Source organism: Pavona decussata, unplaced genomic scaffold, assembly GCF_977016875.1.
Source record: "Pavona decussata unplaced genomic scaffold, jaPavDecu1.1 SCAFFOLD_403, whole genome shotgun sequence".
NCBI classification, from domain to species: domain Eukaryota; kingdom Metazoa; phylum Cnidaria; class Anthozoa; order Scleractinia; family Agariciidae; genus Pavona; species Pavona decussata.
The window spans coordinates 80,863-105,077 of NW_028145772.1; the positions used below are offsets into that span (position 1 = coordinate 80,863).

Sequence of the window (24,215 nt, forward strand, 5' to 3'; positions counted from 1 at the left end):
GTTTCTTCCTACAGAACGCCACGCGTGTTTTCGTAAATATGTCCAAAGCCACGGATGCCTTGTCCACGCTGCATGGTCACGTAGGTCTGATCTGATTCAGGAGCATCGTTTACTACTGGGTGATGAGGGACGCCTTCCATGCGTACGTAAGTGTCTAGAACAAAATGATAACAATTTAACTTAATATATAGATAATTTTTGTGGCAAAATGATATTCATCTGGAACACAGCTCGAAGGTGGACACATTTGAATTAATGAAAGCATCATTGCAGTCTGATATTTCGATGTTTCGTGCCGTATAAAATGCAATAGACTAGAAAATCGCAATAAAACCTGATAACTTGTGACATTGAGCATGGACACATTTAGCTCGTAGTCATTTGTTGATTATTTGCAAAACGTTTATCAGACTTCCGGCTATGTTCTGAAATAGCCCATTTTACAGTTATGTGCTTAGTGCCCTGGCCTCTGACTGCAAGTGAGGCTGGAGGTGACTTTGCTTTGATACAAACCTCAGTAATTTTCAAATGTAAATGCAAACTTTTTAACATAAGAACATGATTTACCTCTGAAAAGCAGTAAGGTTTGTATAAAAGAAGTCACCTTCAGTCTCGTTTCCACCCAATTGCCACGCAACTGTTAAATGGGTTATTGACAGGTGCACAAAGGTGTTGCGGGGACCTCATCCAAGAATGCTACAACAAACTTTTGAAACAGAAAATTCCAGTATAAAAGGGGCCTGGCCTGGCCATATCATCTTCAGTTGTCAATCAGCCATCAAAGGCTCAACAACTGACAAACAACGTTCGCCTTTGTACACGACCTCTATTGATGAAATTGGCTCAGTTTTCGGAATAAACCTCTGATAACCAAACTATAAATCGATGTGTGGTGTTATTATGAGACGGTGAGGATTATTTTTTTTAAGGGGACGCTTGAGTCTACAACTTTTCGCGACTGTGCATGAACATAGTCTAAATTTAATTTTCATAGCCACAAAGGTGTGAAAGGAAAGAGCCAAGTTTTCCTTTTTATAACGGAACTTCTTCTTTACGCTGTATAGGCTGACTTACGTAGTTCCCATATCTCATCACTGATGGAATTGTGCACACTTTCGTAGATTCCCTCGAAATCTGAGTTTGTCTGTGGATTTCCCATCACTGTATCCTACGAACATGAAAAAGAAAATAAGCAATATCGTATCGTGATTGCTGGTCGAACGTCAACCTTTAGTTTAAATTAATATCAACAGAATCACTAGCAACCTTTGTGCCTTTATTGGTGTCAAAATGAGGGTTCCGTGAAAAGGATTCCCCTTACACGATTTTAAATCAGAGGGAAAAATTGTGTGTGTGGCTGGGTGGGAGGGGGTGGTGGGGGGTTGTAAGCACAGAAAAATAAATTGTTAAAAAATAGAATAGTTTAAGAACATAGATAAATTGAGATGGTGGTTACTGCAATGCAGTTTTCCCCAGCTCAATAAAGGTTATGAAAATAAATAAAATCTCTATGTATGAATAGAAAAATAATATTAGGTCAAAGCAACCGTTGTATAATAAATTCAATTTAGAATGAAACAAAAATTTGGCTGTATTAATTTGGCTAAATATTATTATTTTTTGTGAAAGATGTCTTCTTTTAAAATTGAAGTTTGTAAATGAAAAATAGACAAAAAGGATTAGAATATGCAATTAAATATATGTATTGCTTGTTTATTGAAGTCAGAAATTTGTGAAAGAAATTACTTCAAAATTATGTTAGAAATTATAACAGAACCCACTATTGTAAAAAAATAATAATAATAAAGAAATACACAATTTTGGAAATGAAATAATTGGAAAAATGTTTTGATTTACTGTTTTGATGTTGTTGTTTATTTCTTTTCTGTCCTGCATTTAGGAAGAACCATTCAAAATGGTGGATGTCGTAGCAGAACCAGGTATGACCTTTGATAGTAAGATTCCTTGTGATGAAGTCTATTTGACGAGCTCTTTTGTCTGTTCTTTGTCTGTCTCTTTTGTCTCTTCTTTGTTTGTCTTACTTCTGACAAAGAGAGACGTTGAAGTTACTTCTGATAGACGATTCTCCTTGATCCAAAAAGTGGAAAAAGCTGTTGTAAGCAGTTTAAGTTATTAAAAGGGTTGGTAAACAAAATGTTGAAACTTTCACAATGGTATTCAGACGTAGATATCCAAGTCACTTGAGATAGACAATTCTTTCTGATCCAAAAAAATGGAAGTAGCTAAAGTAAGCAGTTTTAGTTTCAAGGATGGTCAAAAATAATAATAATTTTCAAAATGGTAGTCAATGCGCGGGCTTTGTAAATTCAAAATATAAGCAATAAAAATATTAGAAAATTTTACTGATAAAACATCAAAATGGCTTTGAATGTTGAAATAATGTCAAAAAATTCAAACGCATCCGTGTAGCCCTTTAAAAATGCAATAAAAAGTGGGGAAAAGGCTTTACATTGAATTATGAATAATTGGAGAAGAAACATTGTAAAAATTTTCAATAAATTCAAAAACTCGTTACCCTTAGCAACGGAGCCCTGACAGGTGCTAAGACTGCCGGGCCAACAGTCACCTGCTCCTGGCAAAGGGCAGACACAGACAAACCTTGCACAGCTCTCTTAACGGGCTGTGTGCTATCAAAAATTGTAGTAACATCGTTGCGGTAGTTATTATAAAAAGGAACCTTTTCAACGCATCACCTGTGTTACCTCACTTGCGCTTCTTGAGGGTGGCAGCACGCTGTGAAAAAAAAAAAACAACTCGAAATGAATTCTTCAGTGAAACTTTGGACAAGGCAAGTGGGAATGTCCCATGGACACAAGGTCAGGATGCAAGGGCTTATGCGACAACTCTAGTGGATCAAACAGGATATCAAAGTATAGAATAGAATATGGTTAGTAAACCTTGAGTCATCTCCGTTTCGTTGGAAGACTATGCTTTACTTACTAGAAACAACAGCGCTCTCCGCTCCCTCCCATCCCTTAATTATGGGTCTCTTGATATCAAAGCCGACGCACTGTAACTATTAGACCACTGCGTTGAAAAAAAATTACAGTAATATGTTATTTATCATTATTATAGTACATTAAAAGATGATACAATTTAAATTACTTTGAACGGAGACGTCGATAAAAAAGGAAAACAACAATAACGACAGTGGCTGTAACAAATGCTGTTGTCCCTATCTGGAGGCCAATGAATAAATCGTTGCTATTTTCTCTCCGTCTGCTCCCAGTGCCGGTAGGAATCGGTAGAAAAAACATAAACATCCATAGTATTGCTTGTCTTAAGATATCAATTAAAAGCTTGCAATATCCTGCATGTACCCATGGCTGTATCTGAATGAAACTCTTAATAAAAATTCGATCGTCGGCGTGATGTTTTCTGTGAAGGACAGGGGCTTTCTTGCAAGGATGTTTCTTACAAGGGGATGTTCGCAGTAATGAGGCACAGGATGTTAGAGTACAAACAAGGGAAAGGGTGTCAGAGAAAAAACTACAGGAGGGTGCCATAGGAATGAGACGGCAAAGAAGGTTGCAAATCTTTCAAAAATGATGAAGAAGAGACGCTCTAAACGTCTGATCCTCTTCATTTACTCGACATTACCTCACTGGTTACATTCACCACTAACTATTTCACCAGAACTTTTGCCGTCTTAGTAACAACATGACCATGAGTCTCGGGTTGTGATTCACGCAGGAACCAAAGAGAGAGTCAGTTTTGTTTTCTGGTGCCGCCTCAACGCTGTTTAGAAAATGGTATCGCTTTTCCTTTACCAGCCATAACATTAAGTAAAATAAAAACGTCTTTATGAACTAACAGACAGCCTTATTACTCTTAACACAGTTTAATTCACGGTTTGACCATTTGCCATATTAGCGGAAAACCATCACGCAGTTTAGGTTTGCTTCAGTGTCTTTCACCTTACACCACTAACTTCCGACTAACAAAAAGAAAAATGTCACGGGTGTGTCAAACAGCCAGCCAGGCTAAGAACTCTATCTAATTACTTACATTTGGTTCGAACGTGGCTTCTCTGATCCCTGGTTCCGTTGGTGGGAGGAGAACGGGAGTCTCTTGGCCCTCATTGATTGTTGATGAAACTTCAATGACTTCCGATGGAATCTTCGCCGTCGGTAGAATAATGAAAGACATTGGCAAAATTTCCTTTGTCATTCTTGTATCGGAAGGTTTTGCTAGAGAAACCAATACCCCAGGCGTACTATCGAAGACTTTCTGGGAGCTTACGGTAGCACTCCGTAAGGTATCGGAGGTTGTCCACGAACTTACTGAGGTAATTTTTGTAGCGTCGGAGGTGGTTGGTGAACTAATGGATGTTCTCCGTTTGGTATTAGATACTGCTGATGGACTTACGGATGCTCTCAGGGTAATATCGGAGGCTGTCCAAGAACTAACGGATTATCTCGGTGTAACTCTAGAAGCTTTTTGAAAACTAATGGATTCTCTCGATATAACATTGAAATAATGGGCGGCTGGTGTGGCAGATTTCGTTGTAGATTCGGAAGGTGTTGGAGTAATATCAAAACCAGACGAAAGACTTGAGAAAGCTCGCGATGTTACTTTTCGAGTGGTAGAAACTATCATTTGAGTGACTGATTTTGTTGTTGTCGCATAGGAACCTTTTGGGGAAGCAACGGGATTATCAGAAAATGTCCTTGAACTAACAGAGACTTTCTGAATCAGTGTAGAATGGGAGGTTGAACGTGCCGTAACAGACGCTGTCGGGGTAGTAACGGAGACGGTAGGTAAAGTGACGAAGGTTGTAGATGAAGCATCAGAAACCGTAGGTAAATTGTCGGAGACTGCTCTGGCCGAAGATGTGGTTGAAATCGTATACGTTGTCTTTGAAGGCTGTATTATGGAAGAAAAGGTCGGGTTTATGGGCTTAATAGCTACAGGACCTGTAAATAAATGTACAAACTGATTGAGAAATTGTTTGAAACAAGAAAGAAATGGGCTTTCTTTTTATATGAATCTTAGTCGCTAAAAACCAATAACTGGTAACGTAAGCGAAGTGTGACTTCGACCATATCAAGAACCTTGTGTATCTGTTTAGAAGTGAGTAATTTTAGTGGGATTGGTTAGCTCCTTAGTTGGGGGAATGGAACTTTGAGGTTAGAGCATGATGGTTTTAATGTACCCCATGTGTTCTTCGTTTAGAAAATAGGCCGCAAGGTCTTTAGTTTATTTGTCAAGTTTGTCAAGTGGGATTGAACTAGTTCAATTCAAATAACTGGTAATGCCAAACCCGCGTTTATTTAATTGTCCAAACATAGCCATTAACTAGTCTTCATGCAGACGTCTATTATTTCCTTTGTTACACTTGGCAAAGAAACGTCTGTGTAACGGCGTCGCTAATCGTTTTCTATTGTCACGCTCTTTGTATTTTATATTTCGAAACATCATTGGTTGACAAGCTCAATTACCACCATCTGCGGTTTGTCCAGTTTGTAAAAAATGGCTGACGTTCGTACTGCTGTGGAGCATGTTCTCGAAATATTTAGCGTCTCTTCGCTTTTTCTCTAGCAGGAAGAATCCCCAAAGGCTCTATGTAACGGGAATATGTGTATGCAAGCCTTCTGACTGTGTATGGAAAATCTTTGATTTATTACGCGATTCCAATCGTCGTCGATGTAGTTTTTGATTGTCTGCATGGTAGCAGTAAGATCATTATAACTGACCTCTCCTTTGAGAACATTGATGAAAGACCAGGTACAACATTTGAAGGCTATTGGATTTTCAGCAGTGGCCCTTAATGACGAGCAATCTGATCAAATTTTAAAAGATGTGGAAAGTGGTGCATTAACGTACGTGTTAACATCGCCCGAGAGTATGTTAAATTGCAGTAGATGGAGCAGCCGTCGTCAATAAAGCTCATTGCATTAGCCAGTAGGGACTTCATCAAGGTCAAATCCAACATCCCTTCCCTTTCGAGAGTAGTAAGCTAAATTAGGTAATTTTAACCCCCTCGTTTCAATTGATGTTCCGTCCGTTGTTTTGACTGCGACTACATCAAAGGCAACGAGGAAAGACAGTTTCAGAACCCTAAACTTGAGTAAATCGACCTTTGTATTTTAGCGAAGTCCTGAAAAGCAGAATATTCGTTCAATTAAGCTTAATTAATGCCTAAAATTTTGTTAAATCGTTGTTAGTTTGCTCCAGAATTAGACTTGTATTCTCTCTTAATTAATTACATGTGTAAAACGGTCAACTCTTCTCGTCAATAAATTTGTTTGTTTTGTACGGCACGAAAAAGTTAAATAATTTGTTTGTTTGCTAATTGCTTACGAGGGAGTGTTTCACTAACTGTTTTGCGAAGTTCCTCAAACATTTTTTCCATCTATGTTATGAAGGCATAATCGCAATGATTCCTCGTAGAATTAACACGATGGTCGGTTGCTAGGGCTTTTCCTCCCTCACTTCTCTAAACTTATGGTAAAAACCTATAGACAAAAGTAGAATGCATCGAATGTAACGAGACTTGAAAGGGAAGTAGGTAGATATATTACCTAGCAATTGGTTATTATTTCATTCAATTTGACTGCTATCGTGACATTAAAATGAGGTCCAAATTTGGCATCAGAATTAGAATTCAGGAAAATAATGTGAAAAATGCTGCATTGGTTTTTGGCATGGAATTCTATGATTTCTGGTAAAAACCTCATCTCAATCGGATGAAAAGGCGCAAAGCTACAGCCAATTAAAGAAATTCAATTTTCCCGCCACATGACCATATATGGTCAAACTTTAGGGGTGTTTAAGCGTGAAAACAATAAAAAATATCGTAACGGAGAAAAGACAAAGTTGCACAAAATCTAAATTGTAGTATTTTAAACTCAGCATATGTGGTGCTATGACGCGTATTTATCACGAATTACGTCAATGTGGCGTCAATGTGACTTTTTGATTGATGAAAAACAGCAAACAATCGCTCATGTTTTGAGTGGCTTGAAAACCCCGCTGAACCAATTTTAGACAGCATAAGTTCTGCATGCATTATGAGACTAGTTTTTGATGATAGGCAATCAGAATTCATTAGAACGATTCCTATACTGTCAGACATCCAATCACAGTTCTTTCCCAACATCCTGGGAAAACAGCATGGCACTGGGACACGATTAGCGACGCCGTTACGAAGACATCCCTTTTCCGAGTGGAACAAAGGGAATGTGAGATGTATGCACGTAGTCTACCATTAGCTTGCTGACCACAAGGTGAGATGCTTTAAGGTAGGGAATCTCAGATCATTTCTGGGTATCCATTGTCAGATTCAGCTCAAAATGTGCATATTTACTTTTGTTTTATCTGTTTCTAATACGCTTTTCAGTACGACACGAGCTCGGACGCAAATTTTCATTACGACAATAAAAAATTCAAATAAAATCGCGAATGTGGCCTAAATCACTGAAATGTCTTGTTTTGTACAATAATTCGTCGATGAAATCAGGCTAAAAAGTAACCATAAATCGGTTTTTACACTATATCCGTCACGGGCAATTAAAGATAAAAACACGCAATGGTCCTCGATGTTTTCTATTTTCCAAGAACAATAAGGCAGTGTAACTCAATCCCTACTGAAATTTCAAAATCAAACTTTTTTGGCACAGTGCTAGACTGAGTATCCTCGATGTTTACTATTTTCCAAGAACTATAAGGCAGTGTAACTCAATCCCTACTGAAATTTCAAAATCAAACTTTTTTAGCACAGTTCTAGACTGAGAATTCATCTTAAACGTCGAATCTATTTATTCTACTTTATCATAGTCGGTTTGAAATCCTGATGTTTTTTACTACATAGATGTAAAATTTAAAATTGTATTTAGATATGTGTTTTGTAAGATCATTGCATTAACTCTATCAAGACCATCAACAAGAAAGCGCCAAAATTGGACGAAAAGCAATCAAAACCACTAACAGAATACTACTATAAACCAAAAACATAAATGTTATTGTAAAAAAAGTGTTTTTTTCTTCTGTTAGAAATGTGATTTTTCATTTTCTAAAATAATTGCTGCTCAAAAATTGATTCCTATTCTAACAACAAATTCAACGATGAACATTAACCGACCACATCAAATTGTTCTCAGATAAATTTCTGAAAGGTCACCAAGTTTCATGGGGATAGCGCAGATATTAGAAAGGAATTCGGGATCAAACTCGCCGTGGGCAAAATCCTCTCCGCTTACGCGTTCTAGATACTAAATGCTTCGTGTGGTCATTGTAAAAAGGATACCTTTTACACTTACAAGTTTCTTTGCCTTCCAGCTTGAACACCAGACAGAAATCTGAAGCAGAGATAACTTTTCTACATTCCAGGAGTAAGTTAATAATTTTTCCCTGAAGTAAATTGCTATTTGGAACGCCAGCGTTTATCTGTTAAAAAGAGGTACATGTCGATTAAAATCATTTTCTTCGTATGAGATAACTTTTAAAAATCGTTTAGTCATCAAAGGCGCCCAACTATTGTACAATTTGTATTTAAGTAAAAATTTCACCAACATTACTCTTCCCCAGCTCTCCACGTAAGCGTAAATAGACGTTATGCTTTCAATCCTTCAATCCTTTAGCTCGTGAACATATGGTTTGCTGATAATTTTCACGCCAAATAGTAGACCAAATTCGCATCGTTGTTTTGTTGCCCCATTACAGATCATGCCGTTAAACTGTACTCTAGAGAGTACTGAGTCACTTTAGAATTGGCCATACTTCCAAAACGACAAAGGATCGATTCTGCTGAGAATATCACGTGGTTTTATCTAACTTGGTTTCAAACTGACATCGGAACGTCGTTAGCATTGTAACACACCTTATCAACTGAGCTACCGAGCCTTGCCCTATTATCGCAAGGTTGTGGATTAATATCCAGTAAAGTCTTTAAAACTCACTCTGTGTCTTTTGGTCATCCGCGTGTCCAGTTTACGTACACGATATTTCATAAACAACAAATTCGTTCGTGAAGTGATAGCTCAACGAGTTTTCCCGTATCAGCGCCTAATGTTTTACCTCAAGAACGTAACGCGCTAGCAAGGAACTTCGAGAGAGTCGAAACATATTTGATGTGGCCTTTATATATTGTTGAGTGAACAGACGTTTGGAGCCATCACACCCCACAAGCGAGGAAGATCCCAAATTCAAGGAGCATTTCCAAAACATCAATCCCCAGAGCCTCAATGAAATTTCTCTTCTGCTACCAATGACCAATGTAGGTATGCGCCCATCGGCATTTTCCCCTGCAAATGTAGCCTTTTCTTCGCAACCTAGAGGAGATTAAACAAATTTAATGATATGTAAATGATTTTTTTTGATTGACAAAATTTGCCAAAATTTCCTGTCTCTCATCCTCATCCAAACAAAAACACGTTCTGAGGTTCACGAGTATGGAGTAATAAAAAGAAAACGGAACACTGTTCTGTTCGTGCTTCAAATGTTCCGAAAGTCTGACAACCATTTGATCAATTCAATATTTATTAAGACTATACAAAGGTTTTCTTGTCGCTCATAGTCAACCGCTCACAGCACACATGTCATAATTACCAACTGTTCGCCGAGTCAGTGAAAAGGAAGCATTTGTTAATACTAAACATTAGGTCAGGAATATCTGTTTAAGTATACCTTTCACTGGTGAATATTAAAGTGCGCCTAGCCTCAAAAATGTTTTTCGATTAAGGTGGGGGTAAACGTGAATTTTAATGGAATTTTAAGAGGTTCGAAGAAGAGATAAAAGAAAGAAAATGATTTTTAAAACACCAACAGACAGTTGATATCCACGCAAGAGCACCCCAGGTTTCTAGTGGACTAACTTGGTATCCATCTATTAATTATTAAATACAAATTCTTATTTTAAAACTTCACTAAATTTTCAATATTTCTTATTTCTCTTAATTTTATCAATCCTTCTAGGAAAACTATCTCCTCCCAAATATACCCAAAATTCACCTAAAAATTCACAAAACACCCCACAACATAGATTCACGGGATAAGCAGAGAGTTTTTGGATTGCTTGAAACGTGAACGAGATATTTCCATTAAACCGATTTTAAGTGGCGTGGAAAAAACGGCTTTCAGGTTTACCCCCGCCTTAAATAAATAACCTTGTGATTTGCACCAAGGAGGGAAATTGGCAAGAAGCAAAAATAATTTTCAGATTTTGACATTGTTTCTAAATGTTAATTAACTAGCTTTTATTGTAATAAAGAAGGTTTGCCTGACGAAAAAAACAAGCCGAACGGCAGTAGTTTATACATAATTAGGAAATGAACAAAAAGAACCCGCGCAAAACAAGGATGCTGATTGATGAGCTAACCTCATGCAAGTGGGCCAAAATTCAAAATATTTCCAAAAGCAACGAAATTGTAAATTCTGCAGATGAAATGGCAGAGGCTTTTAATGATTTTTTTACGACTATCGGCACCAACTTAGCGAATGAAATACTGCCATCCGACATAGAACCAGAGTCCTATCTTCAGCTCATGCACTGACAAACCGTTTTCTCTAAAGGCTCCTAATAAATGGAAAAAAATCAATGGGGCTAGATCGAATTCCCTGTAAACTCTTAAAACTAGCTAGTCATATTATCGCACCATCACTAGCGAAAATTTTCAAAAGCTGTATAGGTGGTTTAGAACCAATCCCTGGAGATGCAAAAAGACAATGGTATGGCGGCCATGTTGGATGATAAAACAAAAGGTTCTGTCATCTAGCATGGCTGATGCTACACCATCGGCCTTTGGATCTCCAGGGATTGGTTGCAAATAACGTTCGAAGTCGACTTCAAGTTTTCCGACCGCTGCACGTGCGCCAAAACGGCGTTTGGGAGCTATGAGAAGTCATGAAAACACAGCAAGCAAAACACACCAGGTAAGCTTTTTCAGACTTACTTGTAATTTTTGTAGGTTTTTAAGGGAATGTTGTTGTTTAATTTTCGATGGAATTTTAACGCCATAAAAGGTCTTATTACTGATTATGCTTTGGTGAACTGTGCTTCGACTGTTCGAATCAATTGGGTATTTTTACTATGTTGCTAAGATTTCAGAAAACATCATATTGGTCAGCAAGCAGTTTAAAGTACCATTATGGCTGAAAAAATTGTTATCTAGAATTTGAGCACCGAAAGGCTACCATTTCTGTCTATATAGGCATTTTTAATTGCGATTGATTAGGCAAATCGAACGCAGTTTCCTTGATGTCTGTGAATCAAGCTGGTGACAGCTTGATTCACAGACATCAAGGAAACTGCGTCGAACCTAACTGAAGTCAAACTTAATTAAAGCTCAAGTGAGAAAGTAGATTTTCGTGGTCAGCGGTTGTTGTTTTTCTCAACAAGATTCAAAATGGCGGGAAAGATAAGTTCTGACATGGAAAAGCCTGTTTGGTAAAATTGAATTGGGGGTGGTCAATAATTTATTTTAGTGTCAGTTTTTATTGATATTTCCTATAATTTTTTATAGTTATTATATTTTTATTATAAAATTTTTAAATTCATGTAAAGCGCTTTTGAGTTAATGTTAAAATTATAAATTATTATTATTATTATTATTATTATTATTATTATTATTATTATTAAAATAATGAAGACAGGCCAAACACGGCTTCTATTGGTCGAGATAGGAAGAATATGACCTTCAATACTAATTTGCTCTTACGAGTACGTCTTTCAAAGATCTCCCTTTTTTGTACGAAAGTAGGGAAGGGTCTTTATAGATCTCTCTTAGTAGAGGCTGAGTTTCTATCAAGTGCCATTTACTCATCTGAATGGTGTTAGGTTAGGCACAGAAGGGCGATATTGCGTAACAAACGGCAAAATGTTTTTTCGCGTTTTTTGTTTGTTTTGTAGTGCTGACATTCTCTCGCTGAAATTGACTTCTGAACCGAGTTTTATCTATAAGGTTATCGAGTTAACCGTTGTAGCGTAATCTCTGTTTGAATAGAGTAATGTTTTCTTCAAATGTTGTTTTTGAAGATTTTGTTCTGAGAAGTCTTGACGCTTCGCCTTTGATATAGCCGGTATTGGAAAGTTTCCGTCGGTTGAAGTGCGTGTGCACATCAAGAATATATTCTTTTTATAAAATCTTTCGCATCTCAGACAAGTATATTTAGTTGTTTCTAAACAAAAAGAACAAGCACGTTCCTCTTTCCCCGCCATCTTGTTCAGAATGAAGTCCTCTGCGCATGCCAAGTCGATGGAACGCGCAGACCTCTGGGATAGATATTTCAGACAAGTATATTTAGTTGTTTCTAAACAAAAAGAACAAGCACGTTCCTCTTTTCCCGCCATCTTGTTCAGAATGAAGTCCTTTGCGCATGCCAAGTCGATGGAACGCGCAGACCTCTGGGATAGATATTTCAGACAAGTATATTTAGTTGTTTCTAAACAAAAAGAACAAGCACGTTCCTCTTTTCCCGCCATCTTGTTCAGAATGAAGTCCTTTGCGCATGCCAAGTCGATGGAACGCGCAGACCCCTGGGATAGATGTAATTTATATAATTTATTACGTAACGTATGCATTTGGTTCGGCACATGTTAAGTTCGACGTCTGAATCGAAGTCGAACTTTTGCCGTTCTATTCGACTGGCGCAGTCGAATAGAACGGCGGGTCGATCCAAATACAAATCTGTCGATCCTAACTGATTCATACGTCGATCTTTACATGCGCCGAACCAAATGATTAGGTTCGGCTCATGTAAAGTTCGACGTATGAACCGGGCCTTAGTAGCTCATGGAAATACCGTGTAAAAGTAAAATTATCCTATCCTCCTATCCTATCCTTGATTAATACACCAAATCAAGCATTGTTGATAAACGAGAGTTGATCCTTATCAAGATATGAAAACAAGATTTTTTTAGAAACCACAACCTATCTATCCACGAAGCTTTGCAATTTACGAAGTAAGAAACAACTGACTTAAGCGTTATTTTATCTGGGCCCCTCCAATTAGGTATGGGCAGTTTAACCCAAAAGATTTCATTCTGCGTTTAAAGTGAACAGTTTGGGCTCAAATACAAATTTGATTTAGCAATATGAGATATCTTGACTTATCTTGTCTGATATAGACAAACTGATGCGGTCTGATAAAACAGTCTCACCATCCGTACGGTTTGACAGAACGTTAACAGTTTTAGGTTCGTATACGGTATAATTTAACGTGTAATGTACCTGGGCCGGTCGTTCCAGGTCGTATACGGACCGTAATTAGTGCCTTGACGAGTGTACGGATCGTCAAACTGTACAAACTCCTCGCTCAGGTAAGACGTGGAAAGATTCTTAGATGCAATTTTCCGTCTGTTTACAGACCGTAAAGTGCCTTGACGCTTTGTACTAGCCAAAACGTCCAAATGTGTTGAGATGTAATTTTTCAATCCATGTACGGACCGCAAAAGTCCTTTTACGGTTTGTACGGATAGTCAGGAAATTTTTTCAAACCGTACCTGTCGGTCTATATTGCCGGACAAACCGCTACTAGTTGAACAGGATGGAGAGTCCATTATTAACTTTAACGTGAATCGTATTCGATTCTCGATTCGACAGAGTATGCGACTGTCAATTCTCCCTTACCTGCTTGGAAATTATTTCGAGCTCTTGTGTTTGCCATACACATCCATTTGTCGTCAGCAAATGCAAACGTAGCAATTAATGCGGGACATAAACAAGAGCAACTTGGGTTCTGATCAACGCCGTAAAATGAGCTACAACCGTAGCGAGGATTACCACATATTGACGAAGGAATATTAAAAACGTCCATGCCACTTGTTTGTCTTGAAATCTCGAGTACTTGAGCGCTCGTCACTCGAATGAAAACCTGAAGAGTCAAAAACATGCACGTCTGACGCATCGCCTCCATTTCAGATGAGATTTCCGAAAAGTTTTCACGAGCCGACTAATATAAAACTTTCCCTGATCGGATCTCCCGATTTTGCTTATATCAGTTTGAAAACCTTTGTTGATTTGCGAATTAAACATATGTTTCGAAAAGATATATCTTTCTCAGTTTGTTTTACCAGATACTCAAGAATGACACACGGCGTTAATCAGTGAATAAAATCCAAGTCTTCCTTCTATTAGCCAACGCTTCCAATAATGTGTGACGTTAGGCAGATAAACTTCCTGACATTTCAAATCACTATTTCACCCATTTCTAGCCTTCTATGTTAGTCTCTTGCAGAAAACAGATATTAGTAGCAAGCTAATAGATATCTGCATTTGACAAATTGATCTGTACCTATAATTACTGTGAGAGTCTTGATATCAATGCAATGACAGGTTGATCAATACGTCTTCTATTTTTTCACCAAAAACTTGAAAATAGAAGCAAATGCTTAGCACTTTCACTCAAAGAAAATTAACATACAGAAAAGGTGAAGCGAATCTATAAACTCTGATTTAAATCCTGCTTTTAAAATTTTTAAAATTAATCACCATTGAATTCCTGTTTAGGAAAACTGCGCGCGCAAAATAATTAGCAGGCCTGTCAAGGTATCGGAACTTTCAAGAAACGGACACCTTGTCAAACGTTTTCCCCTTTTTGGCTACAAATAACCTCTGTCTTCCATTTACCTGGCGAAATTATGACTAACAGATTCCGGCGAATTGCGTCAAGAACCCAATTTTGAGGTAGCTTCACTCGCGGCAAAAATTGTACGAATTTGCTTTTTAGGCGTGTGACACAGGTCTGTCTGAATAAATTTTTCAATTAAAAAAGCTTATTCTTTGTTTATCTGTGTGTCTTGATTCACGGAATTTCTTGTGACCATGCGATCTTGTGTAAATAGCAATGTAAACCATGAGAGATCCCAACCATATCTATTTCTGTCCCCTGTGTATTAAAGTGTAAGCAAACGGTCAAATCACGCTGCACATTTTGGCACTGACTAGAACTGTTCATTAACCCCTCTGAATTTTTATATAACATTGCTTTCATACTGCAACTAGACTGCAATATTCTAGAAAAATAAGACAGTAGCCACATGCAGTCATAGACTGCCTTTTATCATTTATTGATCTTTGAAGAGATTCCCTTTCATTTAATTTACAACAATAATTTACAATCTATTTATTTTCTACTTAAACTCTATTTAATCTCTATTTAATTTCTATTTAATCTCTATTTATATTCTATTTAATCTCTATTTAAACTCTATTTAATCTCTACTTAAACTCTATTTAGTCTCCACTTAAACTATAATTATGTATTTATTATTTAACTGTTTTTTTCTATTTTTAATAGTTTTACTGCCCAGCTAGCTTGCTTGATATTTTTAAAAATCTATTTAAAACCTGTTAATTTTCTTCTCGATTAGCTTGGGGAAGGGGGAGTACAAACTCCTTTTCGTATGTTTATCTGTCTCAGTCTTTTGACCAATTTAATTTAGCTTATAGATTTGGCTTGTTTCAGTGCGTCCGGTGACAGTAAAGTATCCTCCTGGATACAGCTAAAGATAGGATTTAAACCGCGCGCGGTGCGACAATCTTTATCTTCTTTATCTTTCAGTTTGTGTATTGCCCGGCCCGGCTATTTGTTTTTGAATGTTGCAAGATGTTGAGTTTCTTATTAAGATTATTTGCCTTTTGATCCTTTCTTTAGCATTGTAGCGAGTACCCTGCCAGCAGCCTGGTTTTTCTAGTGAGAGATATCAGGAGATATGCAATGCGTGAAATTGACTACGGCTCCGCTCTCAGTAGAGTAACTGTGAGGTTTGAATTTTGTCTCTGGACGCACTGAAACGAGCCAAACCAAACTAAAACAAATGTCTCGAAGGGCAAAACAAAAACGTACTGTCGCTAAACAGAAATCACCACAAAAGGTTATAAACACGCGCGATAAACGCACAACGCATTAAACCCAAAAACGACCTTTGAGATCAATAAAACATGCGACCGACATGCACGTGTGTTGCGCTTTGTTCAGTGACTATCATGCAAATCCTCAAAATCATCATATTAACCCGCTGCAAAAATACAAGAAGGTAAATGGTCAAAAGACCAAGATAGAGGCGGCAGACGTGCAAGTAGGCCAAGTTGTGTAGACCTAAAAAAAGTGTTCCACCCCAATTTTACATGAATGGCCGTGATCATTAATACAGTGCTGCTTCGAGAATAAGCTCTTTAAAGTCGACAAGCCTAACAATTTAAACATTACTGTGCGATAGCGGTTCAGTTCTAGTAGTAAAACGATTAACACATTTTCAAAACATAAGCGTTGCAGTAAGCTTTAAGTTTATTTTCCTATGTATGCATAACAAAATTGAACAACACACAGCGCAGTCTTTCAGTATGCAGTGGAATAAAAGTATACATTTTAGTCAAGTTGAGAACTACAACATTTAAGCTACGTCAAGTTTAACGTGAACTAATATTTTTATGGTACAGAAGATAACGATCACTTTCGAAGTAAATCAGAGTGAATCGTCGTGATAATTTACGCTTAAATATAGGGAATATATGATGGCGCTGCCGGCACCTCAATAATTGGGACGTTCTTCGATGTTCTTTCCCCTGTGCAAAAATGGTCTAAAATACAACTTGCAAGTCGAGTTATTTCAATTTCCGGCATTTTACAGCAAACCTAAGAAGACCTCAGACTCTCAGAGTATTGTAGTGATGAACTTGCAAGCGGCTAGTACGCAGTCGGAGACAATCTGAAGGAACATTCTGACAGTGTTGTTTACAAAACGTACGGGTGTGGATCTTTGCTCCAGAAAAGCAAACCATTGAACTCATGCGAACTGTCTCCCAAATTGATGAGAGAAGATACTTCGCATTGAAAATGTTCCCGCTTTTCTAAGTCAAATAACCAACGGTCAAGTTTATTTTCCAGTCAATTTTTGTAACTCGATCGGGTTGAAATATATTGAAACAGTTTCATGACAGCTGGCCAATTAGATTAAACCCTCGCTGTCTCAAGAGACCTTTCAGATAAAATTCCGGCACGCACATGTCACGGAATTTGGAGAAATGGCGCTTTAAAATTTCCCGAAGCTGTGCATGTTCTGGTTGGAAATGTTTTTTCAGCGCATCGTTGTATACACGCAAAAAAAGATCCTGGGTTTTTCGCTTTGGGTCGAGTTAAAGAACTGAATCGAGCATTAGGCGACATATGCTACAACCTACAATCCTGCACGTATGACTGATACGGTATCACTCGTTTTAGTCGTTTAGAAGGCTGCTGTAAATTAGTTTGCTGGAAGATGAGCGAAGAAAAAGACGCGTATACCGGTATATTACACAATATGGAGACCTTTCAGATAAAATTCTGACACGCACATGTCACGGAATGGAGAAATGGCGCTTAATTTCCCGAAGCTGTGCATTTTCTGGTTGGAAATGTTTTTTCAAAGCATCCTTGTGTACACGCAAAAAAGGAGCCTGGGTTTTTCGCTTTGGATCGAGTTAAAGAACTGAATCGAACATTAGGCGACATATGCTACAACCTACAATCCTGCATGTATGACTGATTCGGTATCACTCGTATATTTAGTCGTTAAGAAGGCTGCTGTAAATTAGTTTGCTGGAAAGATGAGCGAGGAAAAAGACGCGTATACCGGTCTATTACAGAATATGTAGCATTCCTGAATGGTTCTAGTTTGTACGTATTTATGTATTTGATCGGTACCATCGACAACTCGCAACTTTCAGAGGGTAACTGTTGTTAAACACAATGAGAGGGTGAATAAATTAAAGCCAACAGGTATGTGATGAAAATTAAATAGAGTTTTATTTGAATAGGGCTATTTCAATTGTATTTCCATGTTTTTTAAAACTGCATGATTTTAAATGGTTCTATTTTTTATTTAGATATTTTTTAAATAGAATACAAATAGTTGTTAACGTTGAAAATAGACTTTAAATAGAGCTATTTAAATTCTATTTTCATGTTTGTTAAATTTGTACAATTTTAAATAGTTCTAGTTTTGATGTAGGTGTTTTAAATAGAATACAAATAGTTGTTAATATGGAAAATAGACTTTAAATAGAGCTATTTAAAATCTATTTCCATGTTTTTTAAAACTGTATGATTTTAAATAGTTCTATTTTGATGTAGATGTTTTTAAATAGAATACAAATAGTTGTTAAGGTTGAAAATAGACTTTAAATAGAGCTATTTAAACTTTATTTACATTAACATTTGGTTCCTTACCATTCAAATAGATTTTAATTAGGTCTATTTGAGATTTAAAATAGAGGTCAAATAGATATAGTTTTTCAAAGAGATTTTAATTAGCCTTTAAATAAATTTTAAATAGAACTTAAATTTTAAAAATAATCAGTAAATAGTGTTTAAATAGGAAATAATTATTTTAAATAGCTTAAATAGAACTTAAATAGTTAATAAATAGATTATAAATAGACTTGGTTTCCTAAGGGTAGTTACTAACAACACTTTTACGCAATTTGAACCATACGTGAAAGCTTTTCAATACAAAATATTAAACTCAATTTTGTTCAGTAACGTTAAATTGCACAAAATTGGTTTCATAGAGAGTGACCTCTGTAGTTTTTGTGAGACAGTACCTGAGACTTTATACCATTTACTATGTAGTCATTCAAGGCTGTTTTGGTCCAACTTCGAATGTTATTGGCTCTCTTTAACGAATGACAAGATCCAATTATCTCTTCAAGATGTAGTAGTTGGAATCATTTCCTCTCAATACTCTTCACTTCTAAACCTTCTAAATTTTTTTATTATCATTGGAAAATTGTATCTGTGAGACTGCAGGAGAGATCACGTGCACCCTGACTTACAGAGATTTAAGGTCAGACTAAAATTGAAGTATGAAATTGAACGTTTTATAAGTTAAAAAAACAAGAATTATAATATTTTTAAAAAGAAATGGATCTTTCCACCTTCTTTGTTATTCAACTAAGTATAAATGTACGTATATGTATATATATATATATATATATATATTTTTTTTTTTTTTTTTTTCGCGTAGTGTAATGTATCCTTTTAACGTTTTAGTTTTGTTTGAGTAGTTATATGTATATATATTTTGCGTAATGTAATCTCGTTTCCTTTTAGTTTCATTAGTAATTATTGTAACGCAAATATTGTAGAATAGTGTAAATTGTTAATTATAACGTTTTGTAATCTGAACTACTGTAATTATTGTAAAGCAGTTTTGTTTTGTTACAATAAACTACAAAGTTGTTGGGAAAAAAAACACACTTTTACGCAAAATCCTCCCTCCAGCTTTGGCGAGTTTTATGAAAAATTCATTAACTTATGCGCCAAATGCAAACTGAACAAACTATTTAACTTAGATTTTAGTAAGAGGTGTGGATAGCAGATAAATAAAAAGGGAAAGAGTTTAGATTTTTGAAAACATGTCTCGACAGAGAAGCTGTCGAAACATGTTTGCAAAAATCAAAACTCTTGTCATCGTTTTTCTTTAATTTTAGTAAGACTAGATAGCATTTATCCATGTAAAAGCAGATACAAATTTCGTTTTCGTCACCATGCGCAGTAGATTTATGCACTGCAAAAAAAGAGAAATACCCTTAATCTGTGCTATAAAGTTCCCCTCGAATAATGAAGACACGTTTTTCTAAACCTGAATCAAGCCAAACAGTTTTTTCAACGGTATTTCGCTCCTACAGAACACCACTACTGTTTTCGTAAATATGTCCGAAACCACGGATGCCTTGTTCACCGTGCATGGTCATGTATTTCTGATCTGATTCGGGAGCATCGTTTACTGGTGGATGCTGAGGCACGTCTTCCATGCGCACGTAAGTTTCTAGAACAAAATGACAATTTGCGTTAATATATTATTAATTTTTTTATGGCAAAAGACTTTTCATCTGGAGCACAGCATCTGGAACACAGTATTGTATTAAAACAAAGTCACTTTCAGCCTCGTTTTCACTCAAAGGCCAAGTTACTAAGCACGTAACTGAAAAATTGGCTATTTGCAGTAAACAAACATGTTGCACGAATCACTCCAAAGAATACTACAACCAGCTTTGAAACCATGAAATTCCAGTAAAAAAAAGGGGCCTGGCTTGGCCATTCTGACCTTCAGTTGTCACTCAGCCATCAAAGGGTCAACAACTGACAGACAACATTCGACTTTCTCTTCGACCCTTATTGACGACACTGGCTCAGTTTTCGGAATAAACCCTGATAACTGTGATGTTTATTGATATGAGATGATGAGGATATTTTCAGGGGAAGCTTGCGTCAACAACTTTTCACGACTGTTCATGAACAGAGTCTAAATTTAATTTTTGTAGCCACAAAGTTGTGAAAGGATGAGGCGAGCCAAGTTTTCCTTTTATAGAGATACGTTTTTTATCCAGAATAGGCTGACTTACGTAATTCCCAAGGCTCGCTACTGATGGAATTGTTCACGCTTTCATAGTCACGTTCGAAATCCGAGTTTGTTTGCGGATTTCCCATCACTGTATCCTACGAACATCAAAAAGAAAATAAGTGTTTTCGTATCCGTAATTGCTGGTCATACGTGATTCAAACGTTTGAATCATTGCGTGATTCAAACGTTTGAATAAATCTCGTTACCTGAGCACTGTTCCCCGTAGCATTAGCAGTGCCTGCACGAGTGTTCCTGCATCGGAAACAAAAACGTTAATAGTACTTAGTCCTAGGAGTGCCATACAAATTAAAACAAACATACGTTGTACCTTAGCTCACATTTGTTAGGCCCAGTTTAGTGCAGTTACAATTTTATGGGCGAGGCACATACTATTGACCCTATCTGGACCGGACTTCAAGACTGGATTTCTGAATTTCTTTAGGAAAGCGCCAAAATTGAACGAAAAGTAATCAAAACCAATAAAGAAACACTGCTTTGAGCCCCCGGCTTGGTTTTGTTTATTTATGAAGTTATTGTTCTTGATATGTTTCTGTTCGTTTTCTTTCAGGGTGCTGTTGTTGTTTTGTTCTTTTGTTTACTATTTGATTTGACAAGGAAAGAAACCTAATGGGGAGAATAACAGTCATAATATATTTACTTCGAATTTACGGAAAGTCGTTGAAAGATATAAAAAATAACGATATTTAACAATTAGATTATGAGCTCGAAATTTCTATCGCGCGATAGTTGATGAGGGTGAAGCCCGAATCAACTATCGTGCGATAGAAATCGAGAGCGGATAATCTAATTGTTTTATTAAAAATCTACTAGTCGTTCAAAACTTAAGAAGACAGGTTCACGCTTTCATTTTATAATGATATAAATATTACAACAGAATAGATAGCGAGTAGCGTAGCCAATAAGAGAACAGCATCCGTGATAGAACGCTAGTAGGTTTACACTAATGAGCGATAGTGTATCAGTTAGACTCGCGCATTTGCGAATGTCTACTCAAATCATTTTAAGATCGTTCAAGAAAGAAAATGAAGGATTCAGTTACTTTGCGTACCGGCATCGATAAACCAAAAGGCCGATGATGACAAGAAGTATAATCATGGAGGCAGACAGGCCTGTAATAACACCCAGGAGAAAGTTCTTTTCACCACCTTCGCTGGGTCGGGGAGATACCTATAAAGAAGAGACAGAAAAAATATGGTTACCTAAAAAGGATCTTCATCAGGTTAAACGTCTTCCTTCGTTTGGCCATCAAATCACAGTATAAAGGATTTAATCCATGATTGACGTTAGCGCATTTTAAAGACGAACCGAAGTTGGATGCAGACTGAAATCATCAACTAACAACAATAAAAACAATGTTACATGCTTTTACATCCTCACACTATTTTCGAAGACTCTACCTTAATTTGCTGTGGTATATATCAAACACATTTATTGCTCTTTATCTCTCATTCATCTCATTTAATCACCCTTTACTGAACACTATTTAGTTAATGAGAAGTGTTCCCGTCGAGGGACTGCCGGATGATAATTGCTTCGCGGAAATTTGACGTTGTTAACTCTCAAATATTATAGAGAAGCGAACCTTCGACGGCTTATACGCTGGGATGCAAGCAACCTTTTCAGTTAATGAATTAGAAGACTGAATAAATTGGAGATTTTTTCGGAAACGAGAACTGCTGTTACACCCCCAGCGTGCCTGGCGAGTTGACCCAGTTTTGGATTCCCGAAGCGGGATTCTTTTAGGTAAACAAATATGGCGGAACCGAAGCGTGCTTTGTGTTCGACTGATAAAGTGTTCGTTTTTACGTGTCAAACAGTAAACAGTAGCTTTGCTCCGGATGTCTCTGTTTTAACAGCGAATTTGAGCAAATGGGTAATCTCGCTGAAACTAGGATGGCATGTTTGTGTCGTCGCTTTCAGCATCGCTTGCTTCCGACCGATCCTCTTGTACAAAATGTCGAGACAACCAGTCTTTAACCTAGACTGTGAATGCCTTTGAAGGCCAGGGAACATAGTCAAAAACGCAATGTTGTGTGCGGTAAGTGAACAGATTTTATTTAAACAAAACGAAGCACATATTACAATTAATTTAAAACGTTCAAGCTTGCGATTGCCTTGCTTGATTAGAATCTCTTGCACCTGACTGAAGCACCAAGCATGTATAGGTGTGGAGCTTGACTGAACATCTACCCCTTTTCCACCATGCTTCTCCTTGCACAGTAGGATCATACATTTCTCTCACCAGGAACAGCATTATTCCTGAATTTGCTGTACGTAAATGCTCATGCCATGTTAGCAAGTAACAAGTGATCATGGTTTCCTTCATACTTTCTCAGATAGAGAAGCTGCTTTTCTGTCTTTTCACTTTTCACTGCTGGAGCAACCCTGTGAAATATGTGCACATCAAATGAAATACAGGGAAATTTTTCCTGCTGTCTTTCAAGCACTTCTTTCTATGCACTATTTTTTTTTCCACAGTGAAATGATTGGGGGACATTTTCGGTTCTAACACCATCCTCAATCAATGAACGATAACATACTGGGTCGTTCCTTTTATCTGTCAAGTGGCCACTTCAACATTCAATTTCAATAGGTGGCTAGAAAGTTCCATGCACTGCACAAAGTTAAATAGCTGACAAAAGACACACAATGATGGAATTAAACATAAATTTACATGGAGCACATGCCTGTACAATAATCTCAAATGAGTGAGACTTTTGGTTCGATTCTCGGTATTTATGTGGTATTACAAAAATTTAAAGTGATTTTGAAGTGATATTACAAATGGAAACGTCCGTTTAAAATACTACTTAATTCACTGGGTAAGGTCCTGAACATGTTTTTAATTTTTTCAGGTTAAGCTTGATTAAAACTGAGCCTGAAAAGTGGAAAAAAAGGCCTTGGTTTTTCATGTTCTTCAATGCCTATTGATATTTAGTGGTATGATATTTATACTGCCTAATCAAACTTCCTTGGTTCTTTTGGGATCTACATCCTTGTGCTGATTAGATATAAATAAATCTGATATCACTGCTGTATCCGTACAACAAAAAGAGAAAGAACTGTTGATCTGCACCTTTGTCATGATTGATGTGGTCCTTAATGATGTTAGAATTTTAACCTCAATGTCTCAATTCATACCTACACTGCCTCCATTGTTAAGTCTTCTTTCCAATTCGGCATCATCCCTCAAAATGCCTTTGTTAAGAAAAATAAAAAAAAAAAAAAACAAAGGTAATACTGTCATAATTCTAATATCTTATTGTTAATCACAGGAGGGTAATTATTGCATAGCCTGCAACTGTATATGTATTTCATTTGTGTTGGCACTAAATATTTCCTCTTTCTTTGAAAAACATCTAAGATAAGACATCCTTCCTCTCTTCTTGAAAGCTACAACAAATTGTGACTGACTGCAACTTTATGCCAGAAACAACGAAGACGCTAAGCAATAAAAAGTAAAAAAAATCAGAGACCCCAACTCCAAAACACCCTTAAGGGGTACTCTGTTATTTACTGAGATGTAGTAAACATGTTTTCCTGTCAGCTTGGGGTTTGGCGGAGTCAATTATCTAAGTTCCGACTATAATTAGAATTAATAGCAATACTCATTACTCGGTTGTTAAGCAATATAGGTAAACCGACAAAAACAATTTGTGAATTTGTTATGAGATACCAGATGTGTATTTGCTATCCTTTATGAAATCTGAATACTTATTGAAACCTGTCTGCACCACCAAACTACTGCATAAAGGATCTATTGCTAGATTTACCCAGCAGTCTTGTCATTCATATCTTTTACTTTTGCTTATTCAACTTTTTGCCGCATTCGACGATAAGGGGAGGACGG

At 36.9% G+C, this 24,215-nt stretch overlaps 1 protein-coding gene and 1 pseudogene across 3 annotated transcripts in view; both read right to left on the minus strand.

The window, feature by feature from the left end:
• Positions 1–23,046, minus strand: part of LOC146451059 (uncharacterized) — a 28,368-nt gene extending 5,322 nt beyond the window's left edge. Inside the window, exons 1-6 of one of the 2 annotated variants that reach the window (XM_085099621.1) lie at positions 22,906–23,046; positions 22,505–22,750; positions 21,414–21,532; positions 20,551–20,596; positions 20,346–20,439; positions 18,178–19,768 (exon numbers count right to left, since the gene is read on the minus strand). In XM_085099621.1, coding sequence (XP_084955747.1) covers positions 19,623–19,768; positions 20,346–20,439; positions 20,551–20,596; positions 21,414–21,532; positions 22,505–22,594 — 495 coding nt within the window. In that variant the 5' untranslated portion in view covers positions 22,595–22,750; positions 22,906–23,046 and the 3' untranslated portion in view covers positions 18,178–19,622. Of the gene's footprint in view, positions 1–18,177; positions 19,769–20,345; positions 20,440–20,550; positions 20,597–21,413; positions 21,533–22,504; positions 22,751–22,905 lie in introns of those variants that run through there. The other variant, XM_085099622.1, reaches the window with a different exon arrangement.
• Positions 119–14,858, minus strand: LOC146451060 (uncharacterized; annotated as a pseudogene). Its single transcript, XR_014860131.1, has 7 exons — positions 13,590–14,858; positions 9,040–9,305; positions 8,283–8,409; positions 3,127–4,937; positions 2,715–2,754; positions 1,075–1,168; positions 119–154 (listed from the first exon to the last, which is right to left on the minus strand). The product of XR_014860131.1 is annotated as an uncharacterized LOC146451060 (transcript).
• Positions 23,047–24,215: the final 1,169 nt, after the last annotated feature.